This window comes from Oncorhynchus nerka, linkage group LG13 (genome assembly GCF_034236695.1).
Source record: "Oncorhynchus nerka isolate Pitt River linkage group LG13, Oner_Uvic_2.0, whole genome shotgun sequence".
Lineage (NCBI taxonomy): Eukaryota > Metazoa > Chordata > Actinopteri > Salmoniformes > Salmonidae > Oncorhynchus > Oncorhynchus nerka.
In genome coordinates this window covers 16982217-17003660 of record NC_088408.1, presented here as the reverse complement: position 1 = coordinate 17003660, position 21444 = coordinate 16982217, and the positions used below count along the sequence as shown (strand labels likewise).

General features: G+C 41.3%; 2 protein-coding genes across 4 annotated transcripts in view; both read right to left on the bottom strand.

The window, feature by feature from the left end:
* Positions 1 to 1454: 1454 nt before the first annotated feature.
* LOC115140449 (4-galactosyl-N-acetylglucosaminide 3-alpha-L-fucosyltransferase 9-like) lies at positions 1455 to 2634 on the bottom strand. Its single transcript, XM_029678780.2, has one exon. The coding sequence runs from the start codon at positions 2632 to 2634 to the stop codon at positions 1576 to 1578; it is 1059 nt and encodes a 352-aa protein (XP_029534640.2). The 3' UTR covers positions 1455 to 1575.
* A 9121-nt stretch (positions 2635 to 11755) lies between these two features.
* Positions 11756 to 21444, bottom strand: part of LOC115119930 (4-galactosyl-N-acetylglucosaminide 3-alpha-L-fucosyltransferase 9-like) — a 29158-nt gene continuing 19469 nt past the window's right edge. For 2 of the 3 annotated variants that reach the window (XM_065026215.1, XM_065026217.1), the window contains exon 2: positions 11756 to 13842. In XM_065026215.1, the coding sequence (XP_064882287.1) occupies positions 12723 to 13835 (1113 nt within the window). In that variant the 5' untranslated portion in view covers positions 13836 to 13842 and the 3' untranslated portion in view covers positions 11756 to 12722. Of the gene's footprint in view, positions 13843 to 14476; positions 14546 to 21444 lie in introns of those variants that run through there. The other variant, XM_065026216.1, reaches the window with a different exon arrangement.

Here is a 21444-nt window from a genome sequence, read left to right as displayed (position 1 = left end):
TGCTGTACCCAAAGAGGGCAATGTCATGGCGTAATTATTATTAAACCCATGGTCTTACAAACCTCGGGGATTGGTCAAAGCTATTGAAAATTCTCGCGACAGTAACAGTGTTAAACAAATCAAAATATATTTTATATTTAGAATCTTCAAAGTAGCCAACCTTTGCCTTGATGACAGCTTTGCACACACTTGGTATACTTTGGTGTCAAAGTAGATTTGTTTAATACTATGATGAATCACTGTGACCAGCTGATTTAGCCCACTGCAGTAAAAGGTTTTAAGTGCAAAGGGTTTCTTAGAGTAATGACAGCACATTGGCGTTTTGTAGTGGAAATTCCAGTACTGAGACACTTGGACAATCAGCTTTATTCATCATCGATTAATTATTGCAATAATGAAACCGTCGACCGCACACTCTAAGTTGTGTTGCTGTGAGCTTAACTGATAATGAAAAAACAGATCTTATATAGGCCCTAATGCATAGTCAGTCATTTCTACCCTTCCCATAAGCCATCTTGGTCCATCTCCTGGTAATCTGCAGGGGATGTTTTACATTCAACCCGGCTTAGCTTCCCAGATGCCAGGAAGATGAGACAATGAGGCATTGTTCTAAACTCTTCTAGGCTCTCTCTATCTCGGGTCACATACACCACATCTTGTCTATAGAATGCTAGCTTTTAGATGTTTATCACCAAGTCATTGTCAGCTCAAGCAATCCCTAGCGAAACCCATTTCCTTAACTAGACGCCCAGACAAACTGCAGGAAGCTAGAGTGGACACCATAAAAACTCAGCATTAGCAGTTAAATGTATATGTTATGCAGGTGAGTGAGGACCCAACAGCGATTCAACAGAAACAGTCTTTTAATGTCCAAACAGGGAAAACATAAATCCTCAATCGTTACAGGAGATGTCCAAACAGGGAAAACATAAATCCTCTATCTTTGCAGGAGAGTCCTCCTTCTAGTAGTAGAGGAGAATTGCAGGGCTAGCGGCAACAGACTGCAGGTCCCTCAGGGTAGGCGCGGGCCGTAGAGGACAGAGACACCTGCTCACACGCAGCATCTAATAAAGAGGCAGATTACGACAGGACGGGACAAGGGCAAAGCAAACAAGAATCCGACAAGGACAGAAGCAGAAACAGAGAGAGAAATAGAGACTTAATCAGAGGGCAAAAGAGGGGACAGGTGTGAGAGAGTAAACGAGGTCGTTAGGAGAATGAGGAACAGCTGGGAGCAGGAACGGAACGATAGAGAGAGAGAGTAACCTAAAACGACCAGCAGGGGGAAACGAAGAGAAGAGAAAGCACAGGGACAAGACATAACATGACAGTATAACGTTTGCTATTAATATCAAACAAAATCAGGTAAGTATGTCATTTTGCCCTGACAGTTTACAGTGTTAGCTAATTCCAAAGTGCTTAATAAATGTTTTTACAAAAAATACAAAACAAAAAAATGAATAGACCCCAAAACCTTGAATGACCATCCTTTGAATTGATACAAAAAAAGAAAGCAGAATTATGTAGCTAAGCCAAATAGATATTTTCTGTGCTTACAAAATGTTGGCTGAACCCTCAAACAAAGTACCATTCATAAACGTTGTGGAAAACATTATAATATCCTTTGTCTCTTGCCATGTATTCACAGGCTAAACAAACAGGTTGAGAAAACTCTTGCTCTATTCTCTGGAGGTGGGGCTTGGCATTAAGGTACCTCCTCCAAGTGAAGTAACTTACATACATCTCATCATTCTTGTCCAATTGAAGAAGGAAGTCAGCCAGTGCCTTTGCATTAGTAAAGTCATTTACATGAATGAAAGAATCAGCTGGGAAAAACTGTTCATAGTTCTCTCTGGGTGGGCCCAAGACTACTGGTACGGTTCCTGCTACAAGTGGTCCGTTAACCTTTTCTGTGATGTAGTCTCTGTGGATTGAATTCTCAAATGAAAGGTAGAATTTACAGCTAGCAAGGGTTGAGTAATAGTCCTCATACTTCAAACGACTCCCTGTAAAAGCAGCACCAAAAAGATGTATCTTGATGTGTTTGACCAGCTCTTGATAGTACTTTGCTCTGGTTCCTGTCCCAGTTGCAGGATTGTTGTTGCTCACAATCCAACAAACCAATTTATCCTTCTTGGGCAGCACAAACTCACTGTCCTTTTCATTCTTCACGGTTGTCAATTCATTTCGCACTGTGATGTCAGCATCTCGTCTATAGCCCAAAGTGAGGTTAAAGAGGTTTTCCACACCTGGTTTTCTGGCAGTATTTGTTGGTGATTCCAATTGAAACCAGATCCATTTCTGAAAATGTGGACGAGGAGACTGAGGCAGGTTCTTCAGGTCCCAGCTGATGTCTTGGTGAAAAATAACCACTCCGTCTGCTTTGTCATAAAGGGATCTGTCATCTGTCAGAACACAGCTATCGATGTTGAAATGGGTTTGGCAGAACGAAAAATTCCATCTCACACCCAGTGGCCAGAACCAGAGCAACACAAGTGGCTTTTCCACAGGCTTTTTGGTAGGTGAGGAAACATCTCCCTTTGCCAAAAATGGCAAATCCTCCAACCGAGATGAACATGCAGTAGATGAGGGTTTAAAGTAAACAAAAAATAGTACCACTGAGTACTCATTCATTTGTACCAAGGCATTGTTCTAAACTCCTGACTACATTATATACAATTAGAAATGGGAGCAAGAGAGAAAATTCATACATGTACAGTAACATAATAGTCTTTTAATTCATCCTGATTGAAATGTATACATAATTAGTCATTATAGATAAAAAATTCCCTTAACATCCCCTCACCTAGGTGTCTAGGTTATCATCGAAAGACAAAACCTGCAAACACTATGCCCCCTCCCTGGAATGAGTTTGACTCTATCAGTGTGAGTAATGACTACAAAAATCACGTTAAGTAACTGTATTCTGATATAGTAGCCCTTTCCTGCAATCAATTACCAAAAGCGATGTCCTTGACCTCAAGGGAGGAGTGTTATTCTTATTTTTCACAATTTCGTAATGACCCCAGGAGGAGTAGCTAAGGCGGATCCTAAAAAATTTAATAAAATAAAATCTTTCCACTCCTGTTCTGAAATATACTTGGACAATTCTACAGAGGTCATTTTTCATTTCCGTGTACGTAAGTGACACCAACAGGGAACAGCACAGGATGAACAAAACTTTAAAAAGCCATGGTAATACAACCAACACAGGGGTTCATATTCCCCATGAAAAGACATGATGACTTTGGTGTGGAGCGAGAATTTCCCAGCGGCATTGATGGCCATGCCCCCTTGTGTGGCTGTAAAAACAAGAGCCCCTTAAAACAAGTCATGTGTGCCCTTGGGCTGAATCTAATAATTACAATTCCCTTCTCCCGGCTGTAAATCACCATGCTCTGAAGTACCTCTCATTCACATGACTCTTTCAGATATCTCAATTCTTATTAAGGCATCTGCATACTAGGTTTGGTTTGCTCCTAGCAGAACAAGGCTAGGCGAATTGAACGTTTGTGCCTCGCATACTCCCTTTAAAGACCGTCGCTTGAAAAATGTGAAAAAAAGTGGCAATACTGTAGCTTCCTGAAGATAGTCAGAATTAATCTGGGGTGGCAGCGTAGCCTAGTGGTTAGAGTGTTGGACTAGTAACCAAAAGGTCACTGAGTTGTCATGCTGTCATTCTGCCCCTGAACAAGGCAGTTAATCCACTGTTCCTAGGCCATCATTGAAAATAAGAATTTGTTCTTAACTGACTTGCCTAGTTAAATAAAGGTAAAATAAACAAATCTAAGATCAAATTATTTACAGATTTCTTGTGTTGACTCTTTTTCTGAAGCGCTATTAGTTGCACAATTTGACATCTAACTAAGATGGTTGGTGCAGTATTTCTCAAGTCAAAAAATTTGCTAATGCATGTCAAGTGTTTGGGTCATACTTGCAGGCCTTGAAGCTCCAGAGCACAAGTGAAGACAGACAAAATCGGGGATGCAACAGCATGCGTCCTTATGAAATTCTGACATGCACTTTGAAGATGTTAGAAGAACTGTCCACATTTAATTTTCCTCATCCAACAAGACGAGTAGCCTAACAAACAGTAAAATCCCTAGCCTATGTCAATCTACTTTTGCTCAAAGTGGAAAGGTTTACATTATATTGGTCAGCTTATCATTCTGTGCGAGGAATAAATATTCCAAAACAGACTTTGGGACAGTTGTGGGATGATATATCCTATATTCATACAACCACTATACATGAAAAAACTACATAAAAAGGAAGGGACAGAAAATAACAATAATTTCAATCTGAGTGGTCTCAACAGAAAGACTGGTTGTGGCTGTGCTGCTAGTAGCCAACTCTACTGCTTCCCCAGACTGCTGTTCTCCACCAGCGATAGCATGAGCTGATTACTGCGACTTGAACAACTTGCCTATAGCACTCAACAAGCATGAGAAATCTATGTCTCACATCCAAAGCCAGATAGCTCTTAAGACATTAGGCAGCTCACTGATAGATCTGACATTGATTGAACAATGGATATTGAACATGAATATGCACAATGCAAAGTTAACGACCAGCTGGCTGGTGTGTTTAAAGACATTTTCAATCAATCCCTATCCCAGTCTGCTCTTCCCACATGCTTCAAGAGGGCCACCATTGTTCCTGTTCCCAAGAAAGCTAAGGTAACTGAGCTAAACGACTACCGCCCCGTAGCACTCACTTCCGTCATCATGAAGTGCTTTGAGAGACTAGTCAAGGACCATATCACCTCCACCCTACCTGACACCCTAGACCCACTCCAATTTGCTTACCGCCCCAATAGGTCCACAGACGACGCAATCGCAACCACACTGCACACTGCCCTAACCCATCTGGACAAGAGGAATACCTATGTGAGAATGCGGTTCATCGACTACAGCTCAGCATTTAACACCATAGTACCCTCCAAACTCGTCATCAAGCTTGAGACCCTGGCCTCACCCCGCCCTGTGCAACTGGGTCCTGGACTTTCTGACGGGCCGCCCCCAGGTGGTGAGGGTAGGAAACAACATCTTCACCCCGCTAATCCTCAACACTGAGGCCCCACAAGGGTGCGTTCTCAGCCCTCTCCTGTACTCCCTGTTCACCCATGACTGCGTGGACATGCACGCCTCCAACTCAATCATCAAGTTTGCAGATGACACTACAATGGTAGGCTTGATTATCAACAACAACGAGACGCCCTACAGGGAGGAGGTGAGTGCCCTCGGAGTGTGGTGTCATGAAAATAACCTCACACTCAACGTCAACAAAACAAAGGAGATGATCATGGACTTCAGGAAATGATTTTGGACTTCCATGTGGATAGGCAGCACCCCCCTATCCACATCGATGGCACAGTAGTGGAGAGGGTAGAAAGTTTTAAGTTCCTCGGAGTACACATCACGGACAAACTGAAATGGTCCACCCACACAGACAGCGTGGTGAAAAAGGCTCAATAGCCTCTTCAACTTCAGGAGGCTGAAGAAATTTTGCTTGTCACCAAAAACACTCAAACTTTTACAGATGTACATATCGAGAGCATCCTGTCGGGCTGGTACGGCAACTGCTCCGCCCACAACCGTAAGGCTCTCCAGAGGGTAGTGAGGTCTGCACAACGCATCACCGGGGGCAAACTACTTGCCCTCCAGGACACCTACACCACCCGATTTCACAGGAAGGCCAAAAACATCATCAAAGATAACAACCACCCGAGCCACTGCCTGTTCACCCTGCTATCATCCAGAAGGCGAGGTCAGCACTGGTGCATCAAAGCAGGGACCGAGAGACTGAAAAACAGCTTCTATCTCAAGGCCATCAGACTGTTAAACAGCCATCACTAACATTGAGTGGTTGCTGCCAACATACGTCATAGAGTCATCTCTAGCCACTTTAATAATTGGATGTAATAAAGGTATCACTTGTCACTTAAACAATGCCACTTTATATAATGTTTACATACCCTACATTACTGTACTCTATACCATCTACTGCATCCTGCCTATGTCGTTCGGCCATCGCTCATCCATATATTTGTATGTACATATTCTTAATCATTCCTTTACACTTGTGTGTATAAGGTAGTTGTTGTGAAATTGTTAGATTACTTGTTAGATATTACTGCACGGTCGGAACTAGAAGCATTTTGCTACACTCACAATAACATCTGCTATCCATGTGTATGTGACCAATAAAAATGTGATTTAGCTAGGTCTTTCAAAATCTGGTTAATTAATGCTACATCATACTACCTAGGTAAACAGGAGTTGGCATTTCGTGGCAACGATGAGAGTGCCAGCTCATCAAACATTACCAGGGGTTTGAGTCAAAAGTGCGCGAGCAAGATGAAACATCATTGTGTGAGCAAACACTTGAGTTGAGAGAAAATAAATGTAGAGCAGAGGAATGGTTCCATGAGTGCAGGCCAATGTGGTGCACGGAAATTAAACTATTATGGCTGCATCCCTTTGTTCTCAATTTCTGCCTGAAGACATACCCTAATCTAACTGCCTGTAGCTCAGCCTCTGAGGCAAGGATATGCATATTCTTGTCATCATTTGAATGGAAACATTCTGAAGTTTGTGGAAATGTTAATTGAATGTAGGAGAATATAACACAGTAGATCTGGTGGAAGAAAAGAGAAAGAAAGAGCATACGTTTTCTGTTTTTTATTGTTGTAGTATCATCTGTCACATGTACTAGAATAGCCACACAGTCAGATAGGATGCTGGAGATAATTTCGATGGATAACACAAGAGGGCAACTGTAGGTGTGCACAGTTTCAGACTGATAACTTCAGGAATGGGTGAGCTACATGACATTTAGCATGAAGTCACCCAGGTGTCCCACACAAGTTGCCCAAATGTACCCAAGTGGCCGAATTGGTGAAATGACCTATAACTATATACAGCAGTGCAAATAACTATATACAACATGTCAAAAAGCAATTCTAACACACACACACACACACAAAAAAAAATGTTTAAAAAAATATTAGAAAATAAATATTTTAAAAAACAGTACACCCTTTGGAAGTCCTTGTCACAATATTTTGCTGCCTGTGCCATGTCCCATAGCAGTCTCTTTCTGATGTAAAGCAGAGGCAAACTGAACAAGTTGTGCCTCCATGCTGTGCCCTTTTGGCCCTGAGGCACAGTCATGCCTGCAGTAATGAACTGCGGCATATGAACACCACTGGGGGCAGAGGTAGAGCGGGCAACTTGGCACCAGGGCCTCCCAGTCGGAGTCACTATCACTGTGAAATAAAATATTGAAAAAATATTTGTATTGTATGAGCCTTTTATCATCACATAAAATAAACAGATATGTATTGTATAGAGCAGAGGGAACAGTCACTAAGGTGAAGTGCTGTTCCATTCAACTCCGGCCATTGTTGTGGGCCTGCACTCGCCACCAGCACCCAATGGCTATTTCATATGGAAATGAAGAGGAGTAGCAGGCGCAGTGGCCATGTGTGTGTTTGCTGTTCTACTCCATTCCATTTGAATAAAAATATATATATCTGACATGGAAAATATATATATATATCTGACATATACGCCCAAACTAACCAACACACACAAAAACCACACATTTCATTGCAAATTAAAAATAAAATGAAAATTATATATTATTTAAAAAAAAAATATATATATATATAATTAAAATTATATATATAATTAAAATTATATATATATATCATTTTAATTAAATTTTTAATTTGCAATGAAATGTGTGGTTTGTGTGTGTGTGTTGGTTAGTTTTGGCGTATATGTCAGATATATATATTTTCCATGTCAGATATATATATTTTCCATTTGTCATATATATATATATTTCATAAAACGGCATTAGCACTTACCCGTCCTGTCCTTGCAGAAACTCAGTTCCTGTTTGAATCATAACACTCAAAGATTCCTCAAACAAAAAATCTCTCACTTTCACTTTAGATTTTGACTTCGCTTTTCCTGATTTATTCGCCATGATATCTTCAATGAAATCGTTGAAAATACAACTTTCCGAAATACAGCTGAGCATAACAAGCCTCACAGCAACTCCTCTGATCGTCAAGGCGAGAATGGAGTTCGTTACGCATGCGATATCAAACAAGGAATGGTGCTCCAACCCAAAACCATTACATACTGGCGTTTACCTCAGCTCATTGGCTATCTACCCAGCTAGATTTCAAGAAGATCAGTGGTCATTGGGCAGAAATACAGTCCATTAACGATGGGTAAAATGATTGGTGCGGTAAAATGATTGGTGTGCCAGGTAGTCATTGCTCGTTGTCTTCAAATCAGTTCACTTCGGTCAATACTCCCCGCAAAAAAAACAACGACGTTTGGCTGTGTTGCAAACATCCAGAGGAATGCACTGAAACCAACCATGACCAGATAATCTATGTTTTACCGTGTGTAATTACGTCGAATGCTCCGTAAAAAATGGATAGAGATAGAATTCACGGCACAAACAGGTTACAAAATGTTTCGATTTAAGCTATAAAAATGGATTTTATCAAAGAAAACAGCACTTCATTTGATCACTGGGACCCGCAGGAAGAGAAATAAGAGCAAGATATCAGAATGTTAGTCATAATTTTACCTTCAGATGTGAATGTGTAAAAACTGTCATGGCGGAAAATGTTTGTTGTTGATTGCTCTTCTCAAACAAAAGCATGGTATTTTGTTCTCTGTAATAGCTATTTTAAATTGGAAAACGTAGTTTGATTACCAAGATTCTAATCTTTTGAAGGGTGTAAGACACTTGCATTTTCAAGAATGTTTAATGTTACGACGTTGTATTTTTAGTTGTCACTCTGAAATTTCCCCTGATGTTGGTCCCTGTACGGGGATCGCAGCCATAACAGGTTTTTAAACTTGAGAGCTTGTGAGTGTGACTTTCAGGGAGTAGAATTGCATTGCGGTAAATTACTACATGGATGTCTTTTCTCCCTCACACAAATTTTCCAGTTTGTTCTCCAAAATCCATTTTGCTCTCGCAACCGCTTACTATAATTCTATAACAGCAAATTCTAGCCAATAAACAGCCTGTAGCTATCTACTGAAACACAATTGACCAATCAGGGCTTGACTGCTCTATAACCAGTTTTTTTTAACAGAGATGAAAGGGGACAGTGAAAGCTGAACAATGTCTGACAATAATAAAGAGGTACGTTCGATAGATTTTCAGTAGAGAAACTAGCTAACCAACTAGCTAGCTAATTAACCCTCTAGAGTCAAAGCCCTGTCTAAGCCGGGAGAGAGGGGGGGAGTTCTAAGCTAACATATGGAATTGTTTTAAGATGGTCATATTATTATTTATCTATTTGATTTGGCATTACTGCTATTAGCCAACAAAAAACAAACAGATTCACAACATGGAACAACAGATAGTCCCAAGAAAAATCTAAACAACGTTTGTTCTGAAGTCCATGTTGTTTGTGAGTCTCAGCTTTCCACACAGGGGTCATATTAGTGTGTAACCCAAACCGTTTGACCACTACAGACAGAAGTTGGAAGAAGAGGCTGTACCGACTTCAGACGAGTCTTGTGAGGCTTGTGGGCGCCCTGGAGCAAAACAGAGAACACCATCGTATTCATGATAGTCTCAGCTGAGTGTTAAGAGTTTGTAGGCCAAACCGTTCGTTCGCTACAGACGTTTTCATAAGACCACATTTCGGGATGTCTCTTGGTCTGAAAAACAGAGCTCTAGCTCTGCCACCTTCCACCACAGATGCAGAAGGGTGTTCACTTTGGATGCGGCTGATTGAGACACAGCCATTGCAGACAAAGACTAGCTCAAACAGACAGATTTTGATGGGGATTTTCACAGGGTGTGGCCATTGTAGGCCAAGGGTCAACGATTTCAATATTGAAATTGAAGTAGGTAGTTATTTGGTCTTCTGTTATTAAAGCAGGCTATTGATGAGGCAAGCTAAGTGAACATCAGCTAGCAAGGAAGCTAACTATCTAACGATAGCTAACCAACTTTTAACCATATGTGAACGACAGGCTCGATTCTGTCTTGTGTAGTAAACTTTGAAATAGTGTTTTTTACATTGGAGAAAAGTAGACAGCTAGAAAATGGTATATCATACACTACAGTTAAGGAACAATGGGAAAGTAAAACTGCTTTGAAAGTTGATAAACTTGTATCCTCACTTGTGAAAATGGCCTTTGAAGGATTTGGTTTGGAGAGCTCTTCTTTGTCTACACCCATTCAGCATAGTTCACACCCTCTTCAGCTTTTACCCAACCCAACTCATTCTGTCCAAACAGCAGCTGTCAAGCACTCAAGCTAAATGGCTAACGTTGGCAAGCTTGTTCCAGACACAAATGAAAGAACAGCTCAGTGACTATTTTTACCCGCCCTAGCAGAGTTGGTTAGGCGGTTTTTATGTTGTCCGGAGCATTGGTGACTGCAACAGTGCTGCTGGCAACAATTTACGCATTTTTGCCAATGTTTACTGACACTGGCCATATTCAACGGGTGTAGAGCGTTTGTAATTTTGTCAGTTATTCTGCACTCTGGCATCGGAGCAGATAGCCAGAGTGAATTTACCAGCTACGTTTATCAACAGTTGTCGCAGTGACATTCTATTGAAATGGTTACTTGAATAGTGGAGTCTTTTGTTAAGACATGTGGCTAGCTAGCTAAACAATGAACCATAATGCCAACTAAAACCTCCTGGCATTGACAACATAGATGGAAAGCTACTGAGGATGGTAGCTGACTCTTCAGCCACTCCTATCTGTCAAATCTTTAACTTCTTACGGCTAAGGGTTCCCCTAGCGGCACCCCTCGACAACATTCCGCTGAAAAGGCAGCGTGTGAAATTCCATTTTTTGGGGGGGAAAAATTTATCTTTCATACATTAACAAGTGCAATTCACCAAATGAAAGATACACTTTTTAGAAAACACTCGGAAGTTTCTAAAACTGTTTGGGTGATGTCTGTGAGTATAACAGAACTCACATGGCAAGCAAAGTCCCCAATGAAATCCCCTTGAGATATGATGTTGCACTGCCTAGGGGTTCCACTAGATGTCAACCATCAATAGAAATTATAATGAGACTTCTATGGTGTTGTGAGAGTGAATGATAGCAGAATCAGTCAGGTTTCTGGCAGTCAGCCATTTTCTGATCATGCTTATTCCTCATGGTAGTCACTTGCGTTCCATGGCTCATGAAGACAAGAAGGAATAGTCCAATTGGAACTTTATTGAAGGTATATGTTAAAATCATCCTAACGATTGATTCTGTACATAGTTTAAAATGTTTCTTCGACCTGTAATATAACTTGTTCGTGTGTATGTATGTGAGTAGGATATCTACTGTTTGTGTGGAAGTATGGGCGTAAGTAAGAAGCAAGGTATAAAATGGATGTCTTTGTATAATGAACTTCAGAACGTTCTCGTGAATAAACTGTACTAACCTTTTGCATAAGCTGTGTCGTGTCTTTGGCATCATTAAACTGAAGATGAATCGTTATCAAATAACAAATTATTATTACGCGATTAAACTGATCAATCCTGTAATTAACTAGGAAGTCGGGGCACCAAGGAAAATATTCAGATTATAAAGTTATAATTTTCCTAATATAACTTTCAGATATTTTCATACAGTATCTGATCAATAGTCTTCTAATTAATGAATTCTTCTTTACCTCACATTAGTCTTTTCCAAACGTTGTAAATTATCTGCACGAACCCAGTCTTCACTATGAGTCATCCATACATCAATTGTCTTAAATCATTTATTTACTAACTAAGTAATTAACAGAAATGCATAAACAAACAGTAGATAATTACAAGGAAATGATAACGGAGTTTCCCTAGTGGGATAAACCGGTATCGCAGCTTGGTGGACAAAAAGGGAAGTGGGGGTCAACTGAGATGAGACACTACAAAGTTGATAATTATAATAATTGAAATGCTAATCCTTTGTACATGAACGCTCACTCATTCTGGAATAATTGCAATCAATATATATATTTACGCTCAGTGTGTTGTCGGGATCTCTGTTGAAAAGTTTGTTTCTGTTGGAGAGTCTATCCGCCCTCTCTGTCGTGGTTAGAATGGTAGGTTCAGTGACATTCATTCATGTCGTTATAGAATAGATGTTTTGGTGGTTGTCGGTCTTCGCATTCAATGATACCGAATTCATAGCTGCAGGTTAGTAATTAATATCAAAGACTTGTTCTTATTCTGTCGGTATCGATAGTCTAAGAGTTTAACCACGTGGGATGGTGAAAAGATTCAGCAGTCTGGTCTCAAACCTTGGCCCTCTCGTTATCAAGGTAAGCTGGTCTGCAACCTTTGTCCCCTCGTAATTGAGAGAAACATGGTCTGGTGATAGAAAACCCGGGTGGGGGTTTTATTCGGAAGAGAAGAAAAGGGCCTGTCCCAGGATGCCCGACCTTTGCTCATGGGCGGTCCTCTGACTTAGTTAAACTCCAATGGGAATTGGAGTTTTCATTAAACAGTCCAAAATCACATTACACAATTTCACAAACAGTATCATCCTCACTCATTCAACCATCAATTAGATGTAAGCCTCATAACTGAGGCTATTATACAAAACAAAAAAATAAAATCGACCCCAAAACCTTGAATGACCACACTTTGAATTGATACAAAAAAAGAAAGCAAAATTACGTAGCTAAGCCAAATAGATATTTTCTGTGCTTACAAAATGTTGGCTAAACACTCAAACAAAGTACCATTCATAAACGTCGTGGAAAACATTATAATATCCTTTGTCTCTTGCCATGTATTCACAGGCTAAACAAACAGGTTGAGAAAACTCTTGCTCTATTCTCTGGAGGTGGGGCTTGGCCTTAAGGTACCTCCTCCAAGTGAAGTAACTTACATACATCTCATCATTCTTGTCCAATTGAAGAAGGAAGTCAGCCAGTGCCTTTGCATTAGTAAAGTCATTTACATGAATGAAAGAATCAGCTGGGAAAAACTGTTCATAGTTCTCTCTGGGTGGGCCCAAGACTACTGGTACGGTTCCTGCTACAAGTGGTCCGTTAACCTTTTCTGTGATGTAGTCTCTGTGGATTGAATTCTCAAATGAAAGGTAGAATTTACAGCTAGCAAGGGTTGAGTAATAGTCCTCATACTTCAAACGACTCCCTGTAAAAGCAGCACCAAAAAGATGTATCTTGATGTGTTTGACCAGCTCTTGATAGTACTTTGCTCTGGTTCCTGTCCCAGTTGCAGGATTGTTGTTGCTCACAATCCAACAAACCAATTTATCCTTCTTGGGCAGCACAAACTCACTGTCCTTTTCATTCTTCACGGTTGTCAATTCATTTCGCACTGTGATGTCAGCATCTCGTCTATAGCCCAAAGTGAGGTTAAAGAGGTTTTCCACACCTGGTTTTCTGGCAGTATTTGTTGGTGATTCCAATTGAAACCAGATCCATTTCTGAAAATGTGGACGAGGAGACTGAGGCAGGTTCTTCAGGTCCCAGCTGATGTCTTGGTGAAAAATAACCACTCCGTCTGCTTTGTCATAAAGGGATCTGTCATCTGTCAGAACACAGCTATCGATGTTGAAATGGGTTTGGCAGAACGAAAAATTCCATCTCACACCCAGTGGCCAGAACCAGAGCAACACAAGTGGCTTTTCCACAGGCTTTTTGGTAGGTGAGGAAACATCTCCCTTTGCCAAAAATGGCAAATCTTCCAACCGAGATGAACATGCAGTAGATGAGGGTTTAAAGTAAACAAAAAATAGTACCACTGAACACAAAACCCCAAGAGCAGCTATCAGAGTTAGATGATGTCTTCGGTTGGAAGTTTTTGATGACATGTTTGTCCTGTAAGAAAGAAACACAACTTTAGACATTAAGTATATAAAAAAGGAACAGCTTGAAAAGATTTCACATGCGTTGCTTTATGCTCTGATTATACGGGTGTTTCTAAACCTGAATGGTGATTGGTTAAAACCACATTCCAGCCGTTGTCTTTTCAACAAGTTACCACAGGCTAAATCTATGATGTTAAAATGCCTTTATAATCTGTTCCATCTGAATCAAATTCACCCGTAATCAGTGTATGATGAGTCATGCAGTTTTTCTGAAAGGTTTCTATCAGTTTTTACTGCACAAACACAGAATAATGACAATCATTAACAATAGGAAATCTTAAAGGCTATTATTAACAGTGCTTGTAGGCCGTCATTGTATTGAAGAATGTGTTCTTAACTGACTTGCCTAGTTAAATAAAGGTTAATTAAAAAACATTTTTTAAATAGCATGTAAAGTGTCCTCAAGTAAGTTAACATTATCCCGAGGACATAGACTGTATAAAAGGTGTATGGCTGCATTCTCCTAAACAATAATACACTTTTGAACAGAGCATGTTTTGTTAATAGAACGTCTTTAAATCAAACATGTTTAAAACTCTTAACAGTGAAATCAGGTTTGAGAAAGAAAATAAACCATCCCTTACCATAGAGGGCTCTTGTTAGTCTCAACTAGACTAGTGACGAGGCACACCTATGCCATCATGCCTTTCATTAGAAATGCAAAATAACCTGTCTGACAACTAGAGGCTTATACTTTCAGAGTATTGAGGTTAGAAACCTCTTTTGCAATGGGGGCCCAGGTAACAGATGTGCCTTTATACAACTCATAAAACAAATGCCCTTAGTTCCTACTGTTCATGATTCTCTATTTTCAATTTAATGCAGGGAAAATATAATGTGTAACAACATTCAGCTAACCTTAGCGGAATGATCTAATTATCAAGGTCAACGTTTTTATTTTACCTCAATTCCTTTTACCCTGAGCATACGTGTTATTTCTTACATTAGTACCCCAGGTCATCTTAGGTTTCATTACATACAGTCGAGAAGAACTACTGAATATAAGATCAGCGCCAACTCACCATCAGTACGACCAAGAATATGTTTTCCGCGACGCGGATCCGGTGTTCTGCCTTACAAACAGGACAACGGAATGGATCGCATGCAGCGACCCAAGGAAACGACTCCGAAAAAGAGGGAAACGAGGCGGTGTTCTGGTCAGACTCCGAAAAAGGGCACATCGCGCACCACTCCCCAGCATTCTTCTTGCCAATGTCCAGTCTCTTGACAACAAGGTTGACGAAATCCGAGCAAGAATAGCATTCCAGAGGGACATCAGAGACTGCAACGTTCTCTGCTTCACAGAAACATGGCTTACTGGGAAGACGCTATCCGAGGCGGTGCAGCCAACGGGTTTCTCCACGCATCGCGCCGACAGAAACAAACATCTTTCTGGTAAGAAGAGTGGCGGGGGCGTATGCCTCATGACTAACGAGACATGGTGTGATGAAGGAAACATACAGGAACTCAAATCCTTCTGTTCACCTGATTTAGAATTCCTCACAATCAAATGTAGACCGCATTATCTTCCAAGAGAATTCTCCTCGATTATAATCACAGCCGTATATATCCCCCCCAAGCAGACACATCGATGGCTCTGAACGAACTTTATTTAACTCTTTGCAAACTGGAAACCATTTATCCGGAGGCTGCATTCATTGTAGCTGGGGATTTTAACAAAGCTAATCTGAAAACAAGACTCCCTAAATTTTACCAGCATATCGATTGCGCAACCAGGGGTGGTAAAACCTTGGATCATTGTTACTCTAACTTCCGCGACGCATATAAGGCCCTGCCCCGCCCCCCTTTCGGAAAAGCTGACCACGACTCCATTTTGCTGATCCCTGCCTACAGGCAGAAACTAAAACAAGAGGCTCCCACGCTGATGTCTGTCCAACGCTGGTCAGACCAAGCTGACTCCACACTCCAAGACTGCTTCCATCACGTGGACTGGGACATGTTTCGTATTGCGTCAGATGGAAATATTGACGAATACGCTGATTCGGTGTGCGAGTTCATTAGAACGTGCGTCAAAGATGTCGTTCCCATAGCAACGATAAAAACATTCCCAAACCAGAAACCGTGGATTGATGGCAGCATTCGCGTGAAACTGAAAGCGCGAACCACTGCTTTTAATCAGGGCAAGGTGTCTGGTAACATGTCCGAATGTAAACAATGCAGCTATTCCCTCCGCAAGGCTATTAAACAAGCTAAGCGTCAGTACAGAGACAAAGTGGAATCTCAATTCAATGGCTCAGACACAAGAGGCATGTGGCAGGGTCTACAGTCAATCACGGACTACAAGAAGAAACCCAGCCCAGTCACGGACCAGGATGTCTTGCTCCCAGGCAGACTAAATCACTTTTTTGCCCGCTTTGAGGACAATACAGTGCCACTGACACGGCCTGCAACGAAAACATGCGGTCTCTCCTTCACTGCAGCCGAGGTGAGTAAGACATTTAAACGTGTTAACCCTCGCAAGGCTGCAGGCCCAGACGGCATCCCCAGCCGCGCCCTCAGAGCATGCGCAGACCAGCTGGCCGGTGTGTTTACGGACATATTCAATCAATCCCTATACCAGTCTGCTGTTCCCACATGCTTCAAGAGGGCCACCATTGTTCCTGTTCCCAAGAAAGCTAAGGTAACTGAGCTAAACGACTACCGCCCCGTAGCACTCACTTCCGTCATCATGAAGTGCTTTGAGAGACTAGTCAAGGACCATATCACCTCCACCCTACCTGACACCCTAGACCCACTCCAATTTGCTTACCGCCCCAATAGGTCCACAGACGATGCAATCTCAACCACACTGCACACTGCCCTAACCCACCTGGACAAGAGGAATACCTATGTGAGAATGCTGTTCATCGACTACAGCTCGGCATTCAATACCATAGTACCCTCCAAGCTCGTCATCAAGCTCGAGACCCTGGGTCTCGACCCCGCCCTGTGCAACTGGGTACTGGACTTCCTGACGGGCCGCCCACAGGTGGTGAGGGTAGGCAACAACATCTCCTCCCCGCTGATCCTCAACACGGGGGCCCCACAAGGGTGCGTTCTGAGCCCTCTCCTGTACTCCCTGTTCACCCACGACTGCGTGGCCATGCACGCCTCCAACTCAATCATCAAGTTTGCGGACGACACAACAGTGGTAGGCTTGATTACCAACAACGATGAGACGGCCTACAGGGAGGAGGTGAGGGCCCTCGGAGTGTGGTGTCAGGAAAATAACCTCACACTCAACGTCAACAAAACTAAGGAGATGATTGTGGACTTCAGGAAACAGCAGAGGGAACACCCCCTATCCACATCGATGGATCAGTAGTGGAGAGGGTAGCAAGTTTTAAGTTCCTCGGCATACACATCACAGACAAACTGAATTGGTCCACTCACACTGACAGCGTCGTGAAGAAGGCGCAGCAGCGCCTCTTCAACCTCAGGAGGCTGAAGAAATTTGGCTTGTCACCAAAAGCACTCACAAACTTCTACAGATGCACAATCGAGAGCATCCTGGCGGGCTGTATCACCGCCTGGTACGGCAACTGCTCCGCCCTCAACCGTAAGGCTCTCCAGAGGGTAGTGAGGTCTGCACAACGCATCACCGGGGCAAACTACCTGCCCTCCAGGACACCTACACCACCCGATGTTACAGGAAGGCCATAAAGATCATCAAGGACATCAACCACCCGAACCACTGCCTGTTCACCCCGCTATCATCCAGAAGGCGAGGTCAGTACAGGTGCATCAAAGCTGGGACCGAGAGACTGAAAAACAGCTTCTATCTCAAGGCCATCAGACTGTTAAACAGCAATCACTAACATTGAGTGGCTGCTGCCAACACACTGTCATTGACACTGACCCAACTCCAGCCACTTTAATAATGGGAATTGATGGGAAATGATGTAAATATATCACTAGCCACTTTAAACAATGCTACCTTATATAATGTTACTTACCCTACACTATTCATCTCATATGCATATGTATATACTGTACTCTAGATCATCGACTGCATTCTTATGTCACTAGCCACTTTAACTATGCCACTTTGTTTACTTTGTCTACATACTCATCTCATATGTATATACTGTACTCGATACCATCTACTGTATGCTGCTCTGTACCATCACTCATTCATATATCCTTATGTACATATTCCTTATCCCCTTACACTGTGTATAAGACAGTAGTTTTGGAATTGTTAGTTAGATTACTTGTTGTTTATCACTGCATTGTCGGAACTAGAAGCACAAGCATTTCGCTACACTCGCATTAACATCTGCTAACCATGTGTATGTGACAAATACAATTTGATTTGATTTGATTTGATTTGATGTGAATTTGATTCATTTGTATTATTATTTGTTTACTGGTTTGACATTTTCACTGCACTGTTTGGAAGTTTGATTTGATTTCAAATGAGCTACTTTATATTGTCACTTTAGTAGTTTTTTTTACACCAATATTTGTACTTCTACTTGAGTAACATTTCATTAAAGTAACAGTACTTCTTACTTGAGGAGGATATTTCATTAAGGACGATTGAAAGCCACTTATCTAACAGAACACAGGGGGTTTTCTTTCATAGAATCTTTTCTAATGTAAACCAAGTAGAGTGTGGTATATCTCAAGGCAGCTGTCTTGGTTCTTTACTGTTTTACATTTTTACTGATGACCTACCACTATCCTTAATAAGTAAAGCCTGTGTGTCGACAGTGCATTCGGAAAGTATTCAGACCCCTCACTGTTTCCCGATTTTGTTACATTACAGCTTTATTCTAAAATGTATTTTAAAAAGTAATCTCATGAATCTACACAATACAATGACAAAGCGAAAACAGGTTAAGAATGTTTAGCACATTTTAAATGATTAAAAAAACTTTATATACTTCAGTATTCAGACTCCTTGTTATGATACTCAAAATTGAGCTCAGGTGCATCCTGTTTCCATGAATCATCCTTGAGATGTTTCTACAACTAGATTGGTGACCACCTGTGGCAAATGAAAATGATTGGACATGAATTTGAAAGGCATACACCTGTCTATATATATGGTCCCACAGTTAACAGTGCATGTCAGAGAAAAAACAAAGCCATGTGTTCGAAGGAATTGCCCGTAGAGCTCCGAGACAGGATTGTGTCGAGGGACAGATCTGGGGAAGGGTATCAAAAAATGTCTGCAGCATTGAAGGTCCACAAGAACACAGAGGCCTCCAACATTTTTAAATGGAAGAAGTTTGGAACCACCAAGACTCTTCCTAGAGATGGCCGCCTGGCCAAACTGAGCAATCGTGGGAGAAGAGCCTTGGTCAGGGGAGTTGACCAAGAACCCGATGGTCACTCTTACAGAGCTCCAGACTTCATCCCCTGTTGAAGGAATTTAATTCCTCTGTTTTAATTCCCAATCATATTAAACACTCTGTCAATGCATAAGGGTTTGTAAGACCCTTATTTTATAAGAATGGACAGAGCCCTGGTCTTAAAAGTCAAGTAACAGCCTTTAATTCAAGAGAGTACTGAGTTCATACACATTTTACCACAGGTTATAAACTGAAAATGACGTCAGCGTTTTCTAAATGTTCCGTCTCTTCTTGACACTGGTAGAAAGGCCCTATAGTTCTCAAGCCTTCCCTCCTCGCCTAGAGCCAAGGTCAGTCAGTGTAGATAAGCATTCTAGACAGTCTGGAGATAGTTCATTCATTTGTACCAAGGCATTGTTCTAAACTCCTGACTACATTATATACAATTAGAAATGGGAGCAAGAGAGAAAATTCATACATGTACAGTAACATAATAGTCCTTTAATTCATCCTGATTGAAATGTATACATAATTAGTCATTATAGATAAAAATTCCCTTAACATCCCCTCACCTAGGTGTCTAGGTTATCATCGAAAGACAAAACCTGCAAACACTATGCCCCCTCCCTGGAATGAGTTTGACTCTATCAGTGTGAGTAATGACTACAAAAATCACGTTAAGTAACTGTATTCTGATATAGTAGCCCTTTCCTGCAATCAATTACCAAAAGTGATGTCCTTGACCTCAAGGGAGGAGTGTTATTCTTATTTTTCACAATTTCGTAATGACCCCAGGAGGAGTAGCTAAGGCGGATCCTAAAAAAATTAATAAAATAACATCTTTCCACTCCTGTTCTGAAATATACTTGGACAATTCTACAGAGGTCATTTTTCATTTCAGTGTACGTAAGTGACACCAACAGGGAACAGCACAGGATGAACAAAACTTTAAAAAGCCATGGTAATACAACCAACACAGGGGTTCATATTCCCCATGAAAAGACATGATGACTTTGGTGTGGAGCGAGAATTTCCCAGCGGCATTGATGGCCATGCCCCCTTGTGTGGCTGTAAAAACAAGAGCCCCTTAAAACAAGTCATGTGTGCCCTTGGGCTGAATCTAATAATTACAATTCCCTTCTCCCGGCTGTAAATCACCATGCTCTGAAGTACCTCTCATTCACATGACTCTTTCAGATATCTCAATTCTTATTAAGGCATCTGCATACTAGGTTTGGTTTGCTCCTAGCAGAACAAGGCTAGGCGAATTGAACGTTTGTGCCTCGCATACTCCCTTTAAAGACCGTCGCTTGAAAAATGTGAAAAAAAGTGGCAATACTGTAGCTTCCTGAAGATAGTCAGAATTAATCTGGGGTGGCAGCGTAGCCTAGTGGTTAGAGTGTTGGACTAGTAACCAAAAGGTCACTGAGTTGTCATGCTGTCATTCTGCCCCTGAACAAGGCAGTTAATCCACTGTTCCTAGGCCATCATTGAAAATAAGAATTTGTTCTTAACTGACTTGCCTAGTTAAATAAAGGTAAAATAAACAAATCTAAGATCAAATTATTTACAGATTTCTTGTGTTGACTCTTTTTCTGAAGCGCTATTAGTTGCACAATTTGACATCTAACTAAGATGGTTGGTGCAGTATTTCTCAAGTCAAAAAATTTGCATGAAAATTAGTCATCTCTCCTTGAATGACAAAAAAACTATTCTTAAATCCCTACTGTTGACCAATCATAGACGAAGGGGCTTAGACTTCGGCTACCGAATATCATAAAATGTCTTCATAATATATGATGATATTTTGATGGGAAGCCTTTAGCTAATGCATGTCAAGTGTTTGGGTCATACTTGCAGGCCTTGAAGCTCCAGAGCACAAGTGAAGACAGACAAAATCGGGGATGCAACAGCATGCGTCCTTATGAAATTCTGACATGCACTTTGAAGATGTTAGAAGAACTGTCCACATTTAATTTTCCTCATCCAACAAGACGAGTAGCCTAACAAACAGTAAAATCCCTAGCCTATGTCAATCTACTTTTGCTCAAAGTGGAAAGGTTTACATTATATTGGTCAGCTTATCATTCTGTGCGAGGAATAAATATTCCAAAACAGACTTTGGGACAGTTGTGGGATGATATATCCTATATTCATACAACCACTATACATGAAAAAACTACATAAAAGGAAGGGACAGAAAATAACAATAATTTCAATCTGAGTGGTCTCAACAGAAAGACTGGTTGTGG